The sequence below is a fragment of the Dunckerocampus dactyliophorus genome, chromosome 8 (genome assembly GCF_027744805.1).
Source record: "Dunckerocampus dactyliophorus isolate RoL2022-P2 chromosome 8, RoL_Ddac_1.1, whole genome shotgun sequence".
NCBI classification, from domain to species: Eukaryota; Metazoa; Chordata; class Actinopteri; order Syngnathiformes; family Syngnathidae; genus Dunckerocampus; species Dunckerocampus dactyliophorus.
Window position 1 is genome coordinate 9,756,585 of NC_072826.1, and position 17,134 is coordinate 9,773,718.

The 17,134-nt window shown below is 43.5% G+C and overlaps 1 protein-coding gene across 3 annotated transcripts; it reads right to left on the minus strand.

Annotated features, from left to right (window-relative positions):
* Window positions 1–112: 112 nt before the first annotated feature.
* On the minus strand, window positions 113–14,927 carry LOC129186100 (twist-related protein 2-like). Of its 3 annotated transcripts, none has more exons than XM_054783976.1 (5): window positions 14,873–14,927; window positions 13,850–13,929; window positions 13,421–13,483; window positions 5,271–6,888; window positions 113–721 (listed from the first exon to the last, which is right to left on the minus strand). In XM_054783976.1, exon 4 carries the CDS (start codon window positions 6,027–6,029, stop codon window positions 5,457–5,459), a length of 573 nt encoding a protein of 190 aa, XP_054639951.1. In that variant the 5' UTR covers window positions 6,030–6,888; window positions 13,421–13,483; window positions 13,850–13,929; window positions 14,873–14,927; the 3' UTR covers window positions 113–721; window positions 5,271–5,456. The 3 variants fall into 3 exon arrangements, with proteins under 3 accessions (XP_054639951.1, XP_054639952.1, XP_054639953.1); XM_054783977.1 differs by having other exon boundaries at window positions 13,873–13,929; window positions 14,873–14,897; XM_054783978.1 differs by lacking the exons at window positions 13,421–13,483; window positions 13,850–13,929; window positions 14,873–14,927 and having other exon boundaries at window positions 5,271–6,466; window positions 6,776–6,807.
* Between the last annotated feature and the right edge of the window lie 2,207 nt (window positions 14,928–17,134).

Below are 17,134 nucleotides of genomic sequence, written 5' to 3' on the forward strand. Positions count from 1 at the left end.
TACTCAAATATATATGCCGCATTCACTAAATGTTTTCATTTTAAAAAATAATCCTCCAAAAATGACTATTTAAAAACATCATAATGAATATTTTGCTTTATTTTATTTTTATTGTCCACAGGAGTTGACACAACAATCCCAAGCAAATGCAAAACTATACAAACAATCTAAGAGTCATTTCTGCACACATACAGTACATCCTCTTAACACGGCTGCGCTCCCTTCTGTCGCACACCTTTTACACAATAGCTGTTGACGGAGTTTCAAGCCGCGTGAATCATATTTTCTTGCATTCCGAGATAAAACAGCACAAAACATCAGAGGAAGATCATCTGTTTTGCACCGAGTGTAAAAGTTGGAAGTAGTTCGTGTATTCGCAAACAAGCCTCAGACGCAAAGAAAGAGGTCCGATGAGTGCACATTAGAACCGCAGTCAGATCTGCTGTGCTCTCGTGAGCTGGGCCTTTGAGAGCCAGTGTGATTGAGCTTATTAGCATTGTAGCTGTAAACATTCATTGGCTGTGCCCACGTCATGTCCACACACAGCAGCCTTTTTCATGCCTCCTCGGGGGTCATTGTTCTCTACCGAAGAGTCGATTTAGACGAGGACGCGTCGCTGTCGCAGGTCCAGTACACGTCCAGAAGCGGGTTTTAAAAGTGTCCGTTTGAAGCAGGAACATTTCAGCCTTGCCTGAATGTGAATTTTCCATTTGTTGGCGTTCTGCAGAGGAAAGGAGAGATGAGTGAGTCTTCCATGTAAAACACTTGGACACGCTCAACATGCACTTTGTGGCAGATCGGTATTTCTTTAACACAAGGAACTCATCTGGGAGATTATTATTATTATGATTAGGGCCCGAGCACAGCGTGCGAACACCCTATTGTATCCGTTGTTATTATTATTTGGAGAAATGATACAGTGTGCAAAAAAGTATATTATACTCACATCGTACATTTTTCAGTAAGTTCATTTATATGATATATGAAATCAAAGTAATATTTTACATTATTTATATAATACATGTATATACTGTATATATACTGTATATTGGGGCGCATGCAATTGGCTGGTGACCCGTCCAAGGTGTACCCCGCCTCTCGCCCAACAACAGCTGGGATAGGCTCCAGCATAACCGTGACCCTAGTAGGACATACTGTATATAGATGGAAGCTGGATGGATATGTATATATTTTATTTTTTACTTTATTATTTTCTAAATGGGTAAATAATTCAAAATAAAATAATTCCAACTCTCAAACTGACACTCAGTGAAATTGCAATACATGACTTTTTAGTTTTAAAAATTCATCATTATTATTGTATTTATTCAAATTGTGGTAGACCATTATAGTTTAGTCAATTTCACCCCACGCTATAAACCAGACGTATTGGATTTGTTATATTCAATTTAATTAAGCTAGAATATACCATTGTTTTATTATATTCAATTATATTGTCCATCCATCTATGCATTTTCTACCGTTTAACCTTTTTCAGTGTTGCGGGGCGCTGGAGCCTATCCCAGCTGACTTTGGGCTAGAAGCAGACTACACCCCGGACTGGTCACTAGTCAATCGCATGGCTAAGTTATACTTTCCTCCTTATCGTCATTAACTGGGAGAAATCCCACGCTTCTGCTTAAGGTTCCCACTTTGAAAGGTATACACTAATAGCGATACGTCTCGGATTATGTGGCGTTTGCTTGCCTTCGTGTCAAACAAGCGAGCGCGCATCAGCATCCCTTGCATCTGTGCAGTGCACACACACACACACACACACACACACACACAGTGGACTGTACTGCACGTGCGCAGCAGTCAACACGCCCACACGGTTAGCGTCTAAATATAAAGATCCGTATCAGAAAGCACAACCTCTGCAGGAAGTTTTTAAAAATGAGCCACAGTGGACTTTGCAGTTGGTCTCGGATCTGTCCCGAGTGGCAGCCAGAGATTTATACTGAATTGAAGCGCAAACACACACACACACACACATACACACACACACACACACACACACACACACAGAAAACATATGCATGGTGAAGGAGCCAGAAGAGACATGACATTTTGATTATAGTCTAAACAGAAAGAAGATCATTGTTTTTTCCGATATTCCAAACAAACCTGTGTGTGTGTGTGTGTGTGTGTGTGTGTGTGTGTGTGTGTGTGTGTGGCCTTGTCTTTTTATCTTTGTGTAGCACAAATCTTTACAGTAGGGACATTTGTCTTTTTGACTGGTCCACACAACAAAATGACAGGATGAGCTCCCTTCACTGCATTTGACCGTGTGTGTGTGTGTGTGTGTGCGTGTGTGTGGGGCATAAACTGACAAGAAAATGACAGCGGGAGTGAAAACACGATATCATTTTGCTTTTCATGATGAATACATATTGTTTTTTCTCCGTGCGCAGTGTGAACAGCCACACAAAGCGCAGCATCAACAGCCTCGCAAATCGCTGTCATGCAAAACAAATCGGTGAACACACGTTATAAAATGACAACATCAACTTGTCCATCCAAAACTGATAATAATCCATAAAAGCAACATTTTCGCTTTTAATCAAGACGCTTCACGGAGCCTTAAGCGTCGTGTGCAAACGATAAAATACCATAACACAGTTGCAGCTTGTTTTTTTGGGTTTGGGTTGCAGGCAGCCTCAAGAAGAAGAAGAAGAAGAAGAAGAAGGTCGAGACGCGCCTGGACAAACTGGTGAGGAAGGCAGGCGCTGTCATTGGCACTGAGCTGGACAGCCTGACATCTGTGGCAGAGCAAAGGACACTGAGGACGCTCCTTTCCATCATGGACGACCAGCATCCTCCAATGCACAGCATCATCTCCCAACAGAAGAGCAGCTTCAGTGGCAGATTACTATCACTGCCCTGCTCCACTTAAAGACTGAGCAGATTCATTCCTTCCCCACGCCATGAGGCTTTTCAACACACACAGGCTGGACTTATTACCTTCCTATGTATTATTTATTTTCTTATTTTTCTTACGTCTCCTATCTTGCTTTGTTTGTTTTATTTTGAAGTGTTTAAGTTTATTATAACATTTACATCTATCTATCAATCGGTCAATCGATCTACCAACCTACCTACCTATCTTTCCAATACACAATAATGAAGTTTTAACGTGGTTTGTGTCCCACTGGACTATATGGGATACTTACACAAGACGTTTGCACATTTACAGTTATTGAAAATTAAAGCACACAGTACACGACTTCCTGAGTAACTTTCTCTAATTTGATTAGATATACCATTTCATTTATGAATATACTTTTTCTCAATATCTTTTCCCATTGTATTTTATTCAAAATGTTTCATAAGAACTATTAGAAAATGGTCATATTTAAACACAGGAAGTGAACGAAACAGCTGCAGTTGACGAGCCCTACAGAAAGCGACATGTTAACAAACATGTGATTATTCCATAATGAAACTTGCATGTTTGGAACAAATAACATAGTTAGCGTTAACGTTACCGTTCGCTGTCTTCACTGATTGGCTGGGAGAGATCACGTGGTCCTACTGGCTTACAGACTCGAGTTTAAGTTGCCAAATAGCGTTCCTTGGCCTATAATGACCGATAGATAGATGTTCTGCTATTATTTTACACTGCATACAACTTTATTCATGCCATTGTTCTGCTAAGAAAAAGTCCAAAACGTGGAGTCCCTGCATAAGACTACGAGGTATAAAGAGGATAGATGACATATTAAAGTTGCATTTTTCTCCTAAACGTATCAGGGTATCAGACATCAGCCTAAAAGGTCAATAAATCTGCTTGGTTGGCCTGTTTTGGGGCCAACAGGGACATTTTGATGTTGTCTCTGAAGGCCCCTGCTGAGCTGATGATAACAAGCAGAGCAGGCAAAGTGGATCGTAATGACTACTGCGTTGCGTTCAAGGACGCTGCTCCACGTGTCGGGGGGGCCTCAGCTTTCCATTCACACCGCCGGGGCCCCGGCCTTCTACCGCAGATGCCGCTGGAGGTTTAGTAATAACAGAGGGGAACACCTGCAGTGAGCACATGGCTGCTCGTGTGCGTCTGGACACTGTCATGTGTTCTAACTTCTAGCCGTCCTATATTACGCCCCCCCCCCATTTTCTTCGGAATTCTTCAAAGCTCTTTGTTCAGTCGCGGATACCTTCATACTTTCGTGGACTTATCAAGTTACAGCCAGGAGACATGAGACATAAATATCACTATCATCTACTAGTATCTTTGTTTCCGGACATACGTGCACCGCTAATCAAAGCTGACAACAAATAATTCCACCAATACACACCAGCGCACACGCACATGACCCTAAACCCGAGTCCACACACACCTTCCAAATAGCTCACAAGTGTTTCCAATCTAAAGGTTCCTGCTTGTCTGGGCCCCGAGCGCCGCCGCCTGATTGCACGACACTGGATACAACGTAGAAGACGACATAGAACACACAAAATCCCCTGAGGGGCACCAAGGGCAACACACAGCTTTTTTTTGTTGTTTTATTTTACACTGTTCCATTTTTGGGTCTGACAAAATCTTCTTTAAAAGTCGTTTGACGGTCGCTGTAATCAAAGTGGTTTCTTTCCTCGAGCGTCTGCGTATTTGCTTTCATTGAGGTGGCAGAAATGTAAAGCGGTATTCGTTGTTTGTTCTTTTGCATGACTTTCTGCCAGAAGACGCGTGCTTTCTCATATCACACATGGCTTTTTATTCATTTTCTTACTGGCCGCGGTTGTCCGTTCACCAATTTAAACATGCATGTCCCACAAATATATATTTAAACACACCAAATAATTTGTGACACACAAAAAAAGAGCTTGGTGCCTCTTTAACGTTTAAAAAGGTTGCGCAAAACAGCCCGTCTGTACTCAAAAGGTGCTAAAAATTTGAATTTTATATTAGCGGTTTTATTATAACACGTTTCAATTCAACGGAACGGAAAATATTGTAACTTTACTGCTAATGCTGCATTTGAACGCGAAGCCTGTTCACGCTGCAGCTAATCACGCGAGCTTACACGTACGTGCCTGTGCCAGGACATTTGTTTGATGTCTAAATGTTTCCTCCAAACAGAACATACGTAAATATAACAGCTTCCTTCCTGCCTCGTTATTTATATGTTGAGCTCAAAGGTAAATCATGGCGTAGCAAAGCAGTCGTGGGCTGTTTACAATGTGGAAATAAACATGCGGGCCTGTGCACTGATGTCATTCAGGACGCAGGTCTGCATGTGTGCGTGTGCGTGTGTGTGTGTGTGTGTTCGTACCTGAGGGCTAGCAGTTGATCGTCTTGTGGTACTGGACTTACGGGGGAATAATGGGGGCAGGGAGATTTAAATAAAAGATTTGAAAAAGAGAGAGATGAAGACGGTCGGGTAGTGGATGTAAACACAGACAGAGGCGGCAAGGGTGGAGACGTGGACACAAGAGGGTTTAAGACACTGAGAGGGTTCCTAGTGGCTGGTGGACATGGCCCAGGCCCCCTCCATCCTCCAGACGGAGAAGGCGTAGCTCAGCCTCTCGTGCGCCAGGTAGTTGCAGCTGGCCAGCTTAGCGTCCATCTCGTCACTCTGCAACACCTGGTACAGGAAGTCGATGTAGCGTGAGGCCAGTTTCAGGATCTGGATCTTGCTCAGCTTGTCTGAAGGGAGCGTCGGGATGATCTTGCGCAGCGAGGCGAAGGCGTCGTTGAGGGACTGGGTGCGTTGGCGTTCCCGCACGTTGGCGATGACCCTCTGGGAGTGGAGGTCCTCGAAGGGCTGATCGGGTCTGGGGCCCAGCGAGGCGGGGGCCAGGCTCACCACAGCGGAGGGACTCTTCTTTACCCTCTTGGGGCCCGATGGCTGCAGGCTGGTGGGGCTGCTGGTGGCGCTCTCCTCCGTCTGGCCCAGACTGTCTTTCTTGAGGTGAGGAGATCGTTTTCGGTTAACCGCCTGGAGACTCTTCTTGGAGCTCCTCTCCAGTTCTTCCTCGCTGGCCCCCAGACCTCCTTCAGGGGAGTTGGTGCAGGATACCTCTTCTCTCATTTTCCTCAGGAAATGACGACTTCAGCAAACCTCAAGTTAAATGACGTGTGCACGAGAATGATTTTTGCAGCCTACGACTCCATCGGTGGTCGTCCTCGATTCCAGATTCATTCGCTTCCTAACCTGGCAGACGGAACAAAAACAAACCATCTGACAGGCCGCTCCACCGTTGCCCCTTTTTATACCTAAACGCTGACCCGGTGCCTGTGGTCACTTCTCATTGGCTGAGCGCGCTTCTGGAGGGGAGTGGCCTGGCCTCAGTCAGGCAGGGAAGCAGGAAGTGTGCGTTCGCTGGGCGGGTGATAGAGGACGGGGGTAAGTGGTCCTCTCAGCCAATGAGAAGTGCTGTTCTTAATGTTGCAGAGATGACGAGAGACTTTATGGGTTCCAGATTGGGGCTGGAGCGTTGGTCCACGTGCACCCTCTGGTCTCATTCACTATCACAAGAGAAGGGGAACACTTTAAAGTCTAACATTTGGTATCAGTGTGAAGATGCGTTTGTAAAACAGTCAAAAGTCATACACGACCTTTGTCTTGGGTGAAGTAAGATTTACAGGATAAAACACTATTTTTGGTGGTATTTTGCAATAAGAGTCAATGACATGCCTTCGGAAAACAAAACAGTTTTCCACAAGTCTACTGTGGCTAGACACCAAACTATACAACCTCTGAGGACGTTTGTGTTCCAACACCTGACCAGCTCGCTTGTTATACCAGCGACCCAACGCCTCAGCTGTGCTGCTCACCGACAAAACGGCCTTTGACCCCCGTGGCCGAGTGACCTCAGTCTGCAGAGGTGAGAGAGCACCTAATTGTGCTATCCATGTCCTCGGGGTAAAGTCCACACATGTTCCTCGTCCTGCAGCAAAAAAAAAAAACCCAGGATCAGCGAAGACATTTTCAACAAGGCGGTGACGTAGCACCACTGAAGACATGCCAACAACATACCCGATGGGGTGTCCCAATATTTTTGCATGACTGGAAATAACATTTGTGGTGCCGCCTATGGGTTTGCAGTCATCCTTCACCACATCGACTGAGGATTTCCTTGGTCTAATCTGATTTGTTCGATTTTGTCCATAGTCGAGAAAAGGCTAAAACACTCAGATAAACAAATAAAACATGGTCGGGATGTGAAAAGAAGCTGGCGTAACAGCGTGACGTCTTTTAAATGTTAATCAAGGATGTTCACTGATGATCCAATGATGTTGGTTGTTGTGGCAGGATATGGAAGAAGCTGCTGATACAAGCTGCACTTCACTTTCTTGGGGGTCATCTTTAACCTCTCAAAATACTTCCACACTTTGGATGACTTTTTTTGTAGCCATTATGAGCCAATAAGTCTGTCAATGTTGACTGGCTTTCTCAAAGCTAGAGCTCCTTCGGATTGTGCCACGGAAGCGGGTGATTTTATTCATGCGTAGTAAGTATAGGTCTTCTGCGAAAGACTCACGTCATTTTCCATTCTTTATTAACACCAATTAGGCTGATTTGGAATCAAAACAGGCTACTTATAACAAAAAAAAAGACATTCTTTGGAAAAATGTAAGCTCGGCAGCAGCCGTGGCCACCCCCCTTGAAGTCAGAATGGTGCAATCTTCGTCACATGACATTTTTATACGATTCCACAGCGAGATTCCAAATCGAATCGTCGAATAGTATGCTATTATACTATACTATAATACCATACTATTCTAAGACACCTCTAATAATAAATCATTGCTGTTTTGTGGTTGAACACAGCCCATTATTAGTCAAAAATATGCTTGTTTAAGCAAATTTTACACATTTTTGGCCTAAATGAAGCATTTCAAGTATAAGAATGTCTAAATAAACTAAAATACAAATATAAGACATTCAGAAAACGCACTGAAGACACGTTGATATGTAGTATTCTACACTGGTCACTAGGTGTCAGTAATGTTACATTAGCCACCGCAAGAAATCCTGGATGGAAAAAAAAAAAAACAGCAACAAAGAAATCTCCCAATGTTAACGTGTGAGTCTGTATTATGGCTTATTTTCTATTATAATTTCTACTACATAGGGTAACACGAGTGTATAAGTTACTATAGGGGTGTTAGTTCATGTCTAGAGGGCTCTAATAATGTTAAAAGTCGTATTTAGAAGGTTTTCTATTGTTGCAAAGTCCCGTTTTTTGCTTTTGCTTTTTTGGCCCTGGATTTTGCTTGATGTTTTTTTAGGCACATATGGTAAAATTCTCCATACATGTGCTTGTCAGTCTCCTAAATGTTGTGGCGAGTCAGCTTAACACCTTCAAGTTACAGTGAGTTCATTGTAGAGCACATTGAGCTGTGTGAGAAATCCAAGCCAGTTCGACTTATGGTTTCAAACTCGGGTGTTTAATAACCGTGCCGCGAAGTGGTGCATTTGTCAAAAAAAAATAAAAGCACAGGTAACACCTCGGGTTGCTTGTTTAGCCAAATGTTGACCCTATTGTGACTGTGGGCAGCGGTTCTGGAGTATAAGAGTCAGCTTACCCGTAGAAATACACAGTCACAGGACCCATTATATTTAGCAATATCTTCCCGTAAGTCGCCATTCAAAGATGTCGAAAATTCCCAGAATTTTGCAACCCGATGTTCCTGCGTCACGAATGGAGTGACTCACGTGTGAAATAACTGCACAGGCCCATCGAATGATGCCCGTCACAGCATTTCTTTTTAACAAGGCTGGTCACATCTTTTACATTTCCTGAATTAAAATGAAGTAACCTCAAAGCCACGAGAGCAGAGACAAACACATTTAGGTGGACAGGATTGAAAATGGAGGGACGCGGGTGTGTGAGTGTGTGTGAGGATCTTTGATGAGCCTCGTGATTGCGCCGGTTTACATTTCATTCAATGGAAAGCTCCCATTTGGGTCCAATCATCTTGCGGCCTTCAAAGCAGGAAGACAGTGAGCTACATGAGGCTGCGTGTTACTAAACAGGCCCAGTCCACCCTGGCATCAACTGGTCTTATAGATTTGGCTTCATAGGGAGACCTGCTGGAAACAGCGGCAAGAACCGGCAAGCCATTGTTGCCGCCGCTTACCTTTTTTTTTTTTTTTTTTAACAAAAGCATGGCGTCGCGCCACTGTGATGGAAAACATGAGTGAACAAAGCGAGCGGAATGTCGCCGATTCGAGGGAGAGCAGAGGGGAAAGAAGCAGGAGGAGAAGGAGAAAAAGGGGGAAATAAAGGCGAGGGGGGGAAAGTGAGGCTGTCCAAACAGAACCAGATGCAGGAGTGTGGAGGCCCGTTTGATCTCGGTCCTCATCGGCTGATTGATGTTGCACATTTCATTTTCTTGTCAGAGCCTTGACATAATGTTTCACTAAACACTCGGGCCCTGCTTTTGTCTTTGTTGTATTTCCACAGGGGTCATAATTAACCCTTACTGGAGCTGAGAATAGATCAGATATATCAATATATATCAATGTATATACTGTATAGGCTTCCATAAGCACACGGCGGGGGGGGCAGAAGGCCCAGATATGTATTGTCCACCATATGGTTTGCTCTGAAATGAAATATGGCCATGGTGAAGCTTTTGAAGATCTCAGGGGGGGAAAAAAGTTTTCTTTAAGTTCATAATGCAGTCAATTCAATTACCGTCATTAGGTTGGAGCGCGCCGTATTGACAAGGTGCAACACTGTGACCAATTCCAAGTCACGTGTTTTGGGAATCCACATCGCCTCAACTAAAAGGAACCGATACGAAAATTCCCCCCCTATCGACTTCACGCTGCGAGTCTTCACCCTCTTGGCTGCTGTTATTGATGTTTGCACACACACGTTCACTGCCCCCCCCTCGCCCCCCCTCCACACACACCCCCACACCCCCTTCCCCCTCACACCCACACACCCATCCCTCCATGGCTCCATCCCTCCTGAGGAGCCTATAGTGGCACAAAGGCACACATCTGGGACCCATTTCCCCCCTGGAGAAGCCCTTCCTGTGGGGTATCCACTCTTAAGTGGCTGGGGAGGAGGATGGTGCGGGGGGGGTTGGCGGAGACTGAGGGTGCATGGTAGGTAGGGGGATGGCGGTGCAGGGGGGAGGTTTGCAAACTAATAATGAGGACGGGAGGTGTGGATGATAAGCAGGTCGAGTCAAAGCTGAGTGTGGCTGAAGACGAAGATCTCCAACATCCATCACAGAAAGTTAAAGTCACCATTCACATTTGGCAAAAAAGGGAACCTTGATAAGTTTGGTTACATGCTTTCTGCACGGCACGAAATTATGAAGCCTTGGATTTGTCTACCTGTATGTTAGCAGGTTACTTCCTGGCGGACATAAGGCAACACGACTGAAAAGGATTTCACTGCAAAAATGGTGCGGCAACCCAACTGGGACAATTGCTCTCCAGCACGCTCCATTTGTTTACAGTGTTCCCAACCAGACTAAAACAATCTTCTATTTTGTTCTTTTTATTATTTGGTGAATTAGCTATTCAGTTGCAAATACAGACATCCAATGATACGCTTAAGTTTGGTGTTTGCTGTTGAAATAAAACAATCGTCATTGCTTTGCATTTGTGTGTTTTGTACATTTATCAGGAAATATCAGCAGCCAGGTAACCTCGAAATAAGGGATGTCCAAACCTTTTCCACCGAGGGCCGCGTGAAAAAAAAAGTCAAAGGACGCCGGCGCCGTTTTGATAGTTTTTTTTTATTTGTAAAAAGACTAAAAAAAGATGTATTTAAGGCAAAACTTTATGACAGCTTTGTGTTATAGGTGACAAAGCATACCGTTATTAGCACTTTTGTGCTCTTTTCCTTCCATTGTTGATGTGTTTTTTTGTGGTTTCATTTCAAGAATGTGTTGGAGCCCATAAAAAAAATGAGCTGTCAGCCGCAAAAATGGCCCGCAGGCCATAGCATGGGCACCCCTGCTCTAATACATTTCAGATAATAAAGAGGCAACATACTATTAATGACTGGGGTCGGATTGAATAAGATGTGCTTCTTCCTGCTCCTTTTCGGACATGATGAATTGTCTAAAAATGTGATTTACTCTAATGCGGTTGAGCTTTTGAGGCACAGGCTGCTTTGGAGTTTTTTTCCTCTTAATACGGGTTGCTCATTAAGACAATAGCAAAAAAAAGAAAAGAGTCATTCCCTTTGGTTAAAAAATGTTTTCAATTTGTTTTCAAATGCTTCTTAGTCCCATTCATCCATCCATCCATTTTCTATGCCGCATATCCTCATGAGGGTTGCAGGGGTATACTGGAGCCTATCCTAGCTGGCTTCGGGTGAGAGATGGGGTACACCCTGGACTGGTCGCCAGCCAATCACAGACTTCTTAGTCCCATTTATTTATTTTTATTTATAAACTGAAGAACGTTTGTGTTCTTACATTTTATCTGTATATGAAGTACATGCACCCTACTTCTCAAGGATACTTTGTTGTAAAAGTCTGATCACCTCCTGGTGAGTCTGGGTATATAGTCCTCCATCTTGGCAGTCAAATGTATTCATTCATTCAGCAGAGCATAAAAATATCTTGCATTTTACTTGCTGCTGTTGACTTGCAGGATTTTCCCCTCTATGGAAGGACGGCAGTGTCAAGCACCTTCCAGCTCACGCCTGCGCCCACCCCTTCATGATGCAGCGAGTAGTGCAAGTGCCTCCCGTATGACATTTCTGTGTATTTTATTGCCGGATTAGCAAGAATAATGATGTCACCCTTACATTGAACCAATTGCAACCTCAGTGCACTCAGTGAGTGCACTCAGACAGCGGGCAGGACTTACGCACTAAGGCGAGAAGAGACGCTCGCCGCAGCCGCATCTTAGGGTTCTGCCCCGTATTTGATCAGGGATCATACAGAAAATACTAGGGAAGCTCCGATCAGGCTTTTATGCATCATCCATGACTGAAATCGGCCGATACCGATTTCAATTCGTGCGTGTGAAAGTTTGTTTTCGTGAGCGTCATCGTGTGCACGCTGGCTTGCGACGCGATCCCAGAAAGTAGAAAAATGCCCAGACGATGACCAATCAGCGGGAGTATCATTGATGGACCAATGAGCGGACAGGATGCTAATCAGTACGCGATACTTGCCGTGTCAGATTTCCCGGAGCTATTTGACATTTCTAAAAAAGAATATAAAGAGATAAAGAAAAAAGCGACATGGGAACTCGTTGGTGCGAGAGTAAACATATCGATCAACTACTACAACTACTACTCGATCAACACCGGCCGCTTTTCCTCCTCTGAGCTACTTTGATACCCCCAAATTCCCTCCACATCTGACAGCCAATCAAAACCGTGGGAGACTCATACAATTCGCTCTGGATGTGAACACGTAGCTCACGGGTGTCGCCTCCCGTGTGCATGCTTTGCTACACGTTGGCGATGAGTTTCGCCAATTGCAGTTGTTTGTCGCCTCCCATCTGTGGCGTCAATAAGCAAAAGGGGGTCCCGATACACAAATTTTTGCTGTTACAGTCAACTTGCATTGGGGACAATTGATGCAGTGACCAGACTGGAAATGACAAAAATAAACACACATGCTGTGCCGTACTGAGAGCTCAATACACAAGAGTCTCCTTCTCCTCCATTGTTGTTTGTTCGGGTGTCTTGTTCTGTGTGATGCCTTTAAAGCCGCGTGGTTCTTGCAGCTTTTCCAGAGATGAACCGGTACAATGCAGTTGAAAAGTGGCGTCATTTAACGCACGTACATAGCTCAGGGAATTTCAAACGTTGTATATACAAACAGTGACAGTTTAATGATCTGCAAAACTCCCTCACAAGCCATCACAAGTTCCAAAGCAGCCACCAACTGAACCCTATAGGTGACACCGTTTTCTGAAATGTTTGAAGACGCTATTCTCATACAAAAAGTCTCGTCAAACGCTCCCCTGCCACATGCCTGCTTCTATTATTCTTGTGTAGCTGCACCTTATCTCCTTGCATTAGGGCATAATTTATCATAATATTTAGTGCTCAAGCTTCCTTCAAATATCCCAGCTTTCATGTGTAATTTAGCTAATATCCTGCCCTGGCTCTGATTACAGTGTTTTAGTTCAGGGGTCCGTCCCAGTGGAAGTCGCAGCTGAGCCAGGACTGCAGGCATGCTGGGTCAGACCAAGCTGGGGTTTAATCCGTGACTCACTTTTGGACATTTTTAGAGGCTAGAAGTGCATGATTGTGACAAGCGGAACTCCAGTGTGGACAAATGTTCGTGGCACGTTCCACTTAAAAGGATGAAAAGTCACCGCTGATGACAAGAACATGAATCAAGGACAATAAGCTTTTATACATCACAACATACCATAGCAACCCCCAAAGCCCATGGCATGTACTGCAGAGGTTCAGAAAGATACATATGTAGATAAAAGGTCAGAGTGATGCCTTGGTGTTTTCTAATGGGTGTGCTGACCTTTTCTTAATGCCATCACATCATTGCTGTAGATCCCAGATCTCATAGGCAAAAAAGCCGAACCTGTAAGTGATAAAAATAGCCCATTTAGTACAATACAAAACCCTTCACTCATTTTTATTAAAATTAATATTATTACATTCTTTAAATGCTAAGAAAATCTTTTTTAAAAAAACAGCAAAAATAAAAGCTATATTGCAAAAATTTATATTTTATTGTATATTTTAATCACAAAAGCATTCCTTCCTGTTCCAATATGGAAGTCAATCACGTCTGTTGGTCAATAATAATAAAGGTGGCGAGGGATTCTGTTTGCGTGGCGTCGACAACAGCGTGAAAGACAGGTTGCGTGTATGTTGCATCATGTCCACATGTGTAAGCACAAGGTCATTTGGTCTTTGTGTGCGTGTGCTAATGTGAAACACATACGAGGTCCAAGTGTTGATAGCAACCTCTCAGTGATCCCTGAAAAACATCCTGTCACGCCCCAAAGATGACCACGTGTGAACCTGAAACAATAATGGATACATTTTTATATTGACAGTAACGCCATCATGACCTCTTTCGACCTATCTTCGTTGCTCATGTTGACATGTGAAGCGGCAGGGAAACTAAAGTTGCGTGCATATTCATCAGGCGTGAAGAAACACTATTTATAGCAAGTCAGCACATGAAAGTCATTTTCGCTGCTGAGTCAGCGGCTCAAATTCAATGCAGTTGGTTCCGTTTCGTTACAAAAGCTTGCAGTTAGTCAGCAGATGGCCTGACCACGTGGCCTCAACAGTCTTTCATCAGACCACAAGATCGTCCTTTTGCGAAAAAATGACAAGGCGGGTTACATAACGTGTGTTGATAAACAACACCAAGCACATCTAGGGGCAACATTTTCATGGAGTTTGTTTTTTGAAAGTCCCCTTTTATACAAAATTCGCCTTTTTATTATTATAACACGTGTGGCTCTTATGAGCGTCGGGCGTGAGAAGAAGCTATCACTGCTTTGCTGGTTTTCATGACGTCACGAAGGAAAAATCTCCTTCCCTCATGGGCATGATACCAACTCTGACCTGCCCCTTGTTATGTACAAAAGCAGGCTTCGCTACACATCTTAAAATAAAGCCTGGAGCTTTTCTAGGGGAGCTGTAAGTTTGAGCAGTTTGTTTTGCTTCAGCAAACAGGCTAAACTAGCATGATGATGATGCTAAACTGTGAGTGTAACGTCAGCACTCTATCTCAAATAGCTATGCTAGTGTTGCTAACGTTTGTGTACTGCTGTACCACACTTTAATGTTACATTGCTGAATGTGATGTATGGCATCTAGAACACTGGACAGTGTGTACCGTATGTAAAAAGTGGGTAAAGTGCAAAATCGTGCTCAGACAGGACAGGTGTGGACGAACACAGGTCATTAGCATTGAAGCTACAGACGCAGGAAACAGTGTGTTTTTACTTACTTCAAACTTTTTGTTGTACATTTTCTAGAAGCACAGGTTGCCAGTTTAGTTGATCTAAAATGTAGACCACATGAAGACATTATATTTTTACTTGTGCGCTACTGGTTTTGCTGACTGAATGTGACTTTACTTAACATTACTTAAGAGCACACTTACTCACCACAAGTTGAACCTCTACCATTTTGCCAAAACCACATTTTTGACTCTCTACAGCTACCATACTTCTCACTTGCCAGAGACGGCATGCGTACCACCACTACAGTAATCCCTCGTTTGTTGCGTTTAATTGGTTCCAGACCCGGCCGTGATAAGTAAAATTTCCGCAGAACAGGATTCCTGATTTTAAAATGAATATTTTCGTTGGTTACAGCATAGAAAACCTGTGTGCGACCTTCTAAATACGTTTTTTTAACATTATTAACGAATGCTATAGTCACCTTTACACTTGTATTACCCAATATTGTCGACATGATAAGAAAAAATAAGACTCACATATTAGCATATTAACATATTAGTTTCTTGTTGGTTTTCTTTTTTACTTCCTGTTCTGGACAGTACTTCTTGCGATGGCTATTGTCTCATCTGTGTAACATTACAGACACCTACTGACCGGTGTAGAAAACTCCATGTCATCAAAATGTCTTTGAATGTCTCTTCTGAATGCCTTAGATTTGTATTTGAGTTCATTTTAATTTTAGGCAAACAATACGTAAAATGTGCTTAAATATGCATATTATTTGACTAATAATAAGCCGTATTCAGCCACAAAACAGCGATGAGTTATTAATTGTGGTGAGAGACGACGGTATTCCATTAGTCTTGTGACACTTATCTTGAGATTACTACATTAAACTTAAGAGTCACGGGCGTACAGTCACGATAGCGGAAAAAGAAGTTAACTGCTGATTAGTGCAAATTAACGCTGATAAAGAATAAGTGATGATAAAGTAAGTGCAAAGGCAAGACGACTGTGTGTTCTTGAGAGGTGGGACACATTAACAGCTGATTTTGTGGGGTTTTTTTAATAGCCATATTGTACTGAGTAGCCACGACACTTTCTTGTTTGGCGGTAAGTTCCGGTTCCGGTTCTTTGGTTGTCATCACACTTTACCTTGTGATGGCATCAGAAGAAAAGCAAAAAATGGCTTCATGCTTTGGATTTCCATGGTGTGCTAACCGCCTCCGCAGCTCATGATACCAGATCAACATTTGTGCGACTTTAGAAGGATATTTCTTCTTTCGGTCTTTGTGTCTAAACTTTTTCCACCGAGTGGTCCACTTAATACAAGATCCATCCATCCGTTCATTTTCTGTGCCGCTGCTAAAACCAAGCCAGTGTAGGTCAATATATGCTAAGCTATGCTAAGCTTATAGGTGCCAAAGCAAATGAGTGTAATATCTAATGATACCGCTCATTAATAATGAATTCATTTCATTTTTAGAATATGCTGAGGCCAATGGAAATTAGATAAGGACCGAAAATGGCCCCAGCTTTGGACACTGCTGCGTTAGGGTATTAAAATTTTGCGGTTCCCCTTGTACTTTGTTCCAGGCCTTGGTGATCTCATTGCTGAAAAAAAGCCGTGAAAGACACGCTAAAAAGCAAAGGTCTTACAGATGATTCACTTTTTTTACTTCCTTTATTAATACGGGATCATCCTCTATCTGGAAATCTTGGATCTGAGGGGCAATGAAAGGCCTTTGTTCGGAACCCCAAACCCCAACTGAGTTTGAGCCACGTCTGTAATCTCACACTTCAAATACTAGTTAGTAGAAGCAGCGTCCACTTGGGATCTGCAGGATCTGACGCTGTCACGCATCCGCCCCGCTCAAACACGCAGTCAAACGGTGTCTTGTGTGCGAGCTGCAGAGGAATGCTGCGTTTCTCTAACAGAGCCATTGCATTAGGAACGTCAACAGAGCTTGGCAGCCTGCTTCAAAGGAGTTTGCCTTCACATCCAATCAGTCCCCACTTCCATTAGATTAGGTGATCTTACCAAAGTTATATTGCGCTAACATTTCTTCATGGCTTTTTCGAATCCCTTGCTCTGGTTCTGGTTCCCCCTGTGAAGCCACATCAAACAGACCCTGTCATGGCAGATCCTTTTGTGCTCGCTGCAAACTGAAAATATGTGTCGGCCTAAAATGTTTCAGATGCAAGCTCGCAGTGGTCCCACAGGCAGGGCACAGAGACGCAGCAAAGACGACGACAGAGCTCCAAAACCATCCTACTGAGGCCATGACTGAACCCTGGACATGTGA

Excerpts from the sequence above, each read along its gene's own strand:
- LOC129186100 (XM_054783976.1), bottom strand. The coding sequence starts at position 6,029 with ATGAGAGAAGAGGTATCCTGCACCAACTCCCCTGAAGGAGGTCTGGGG.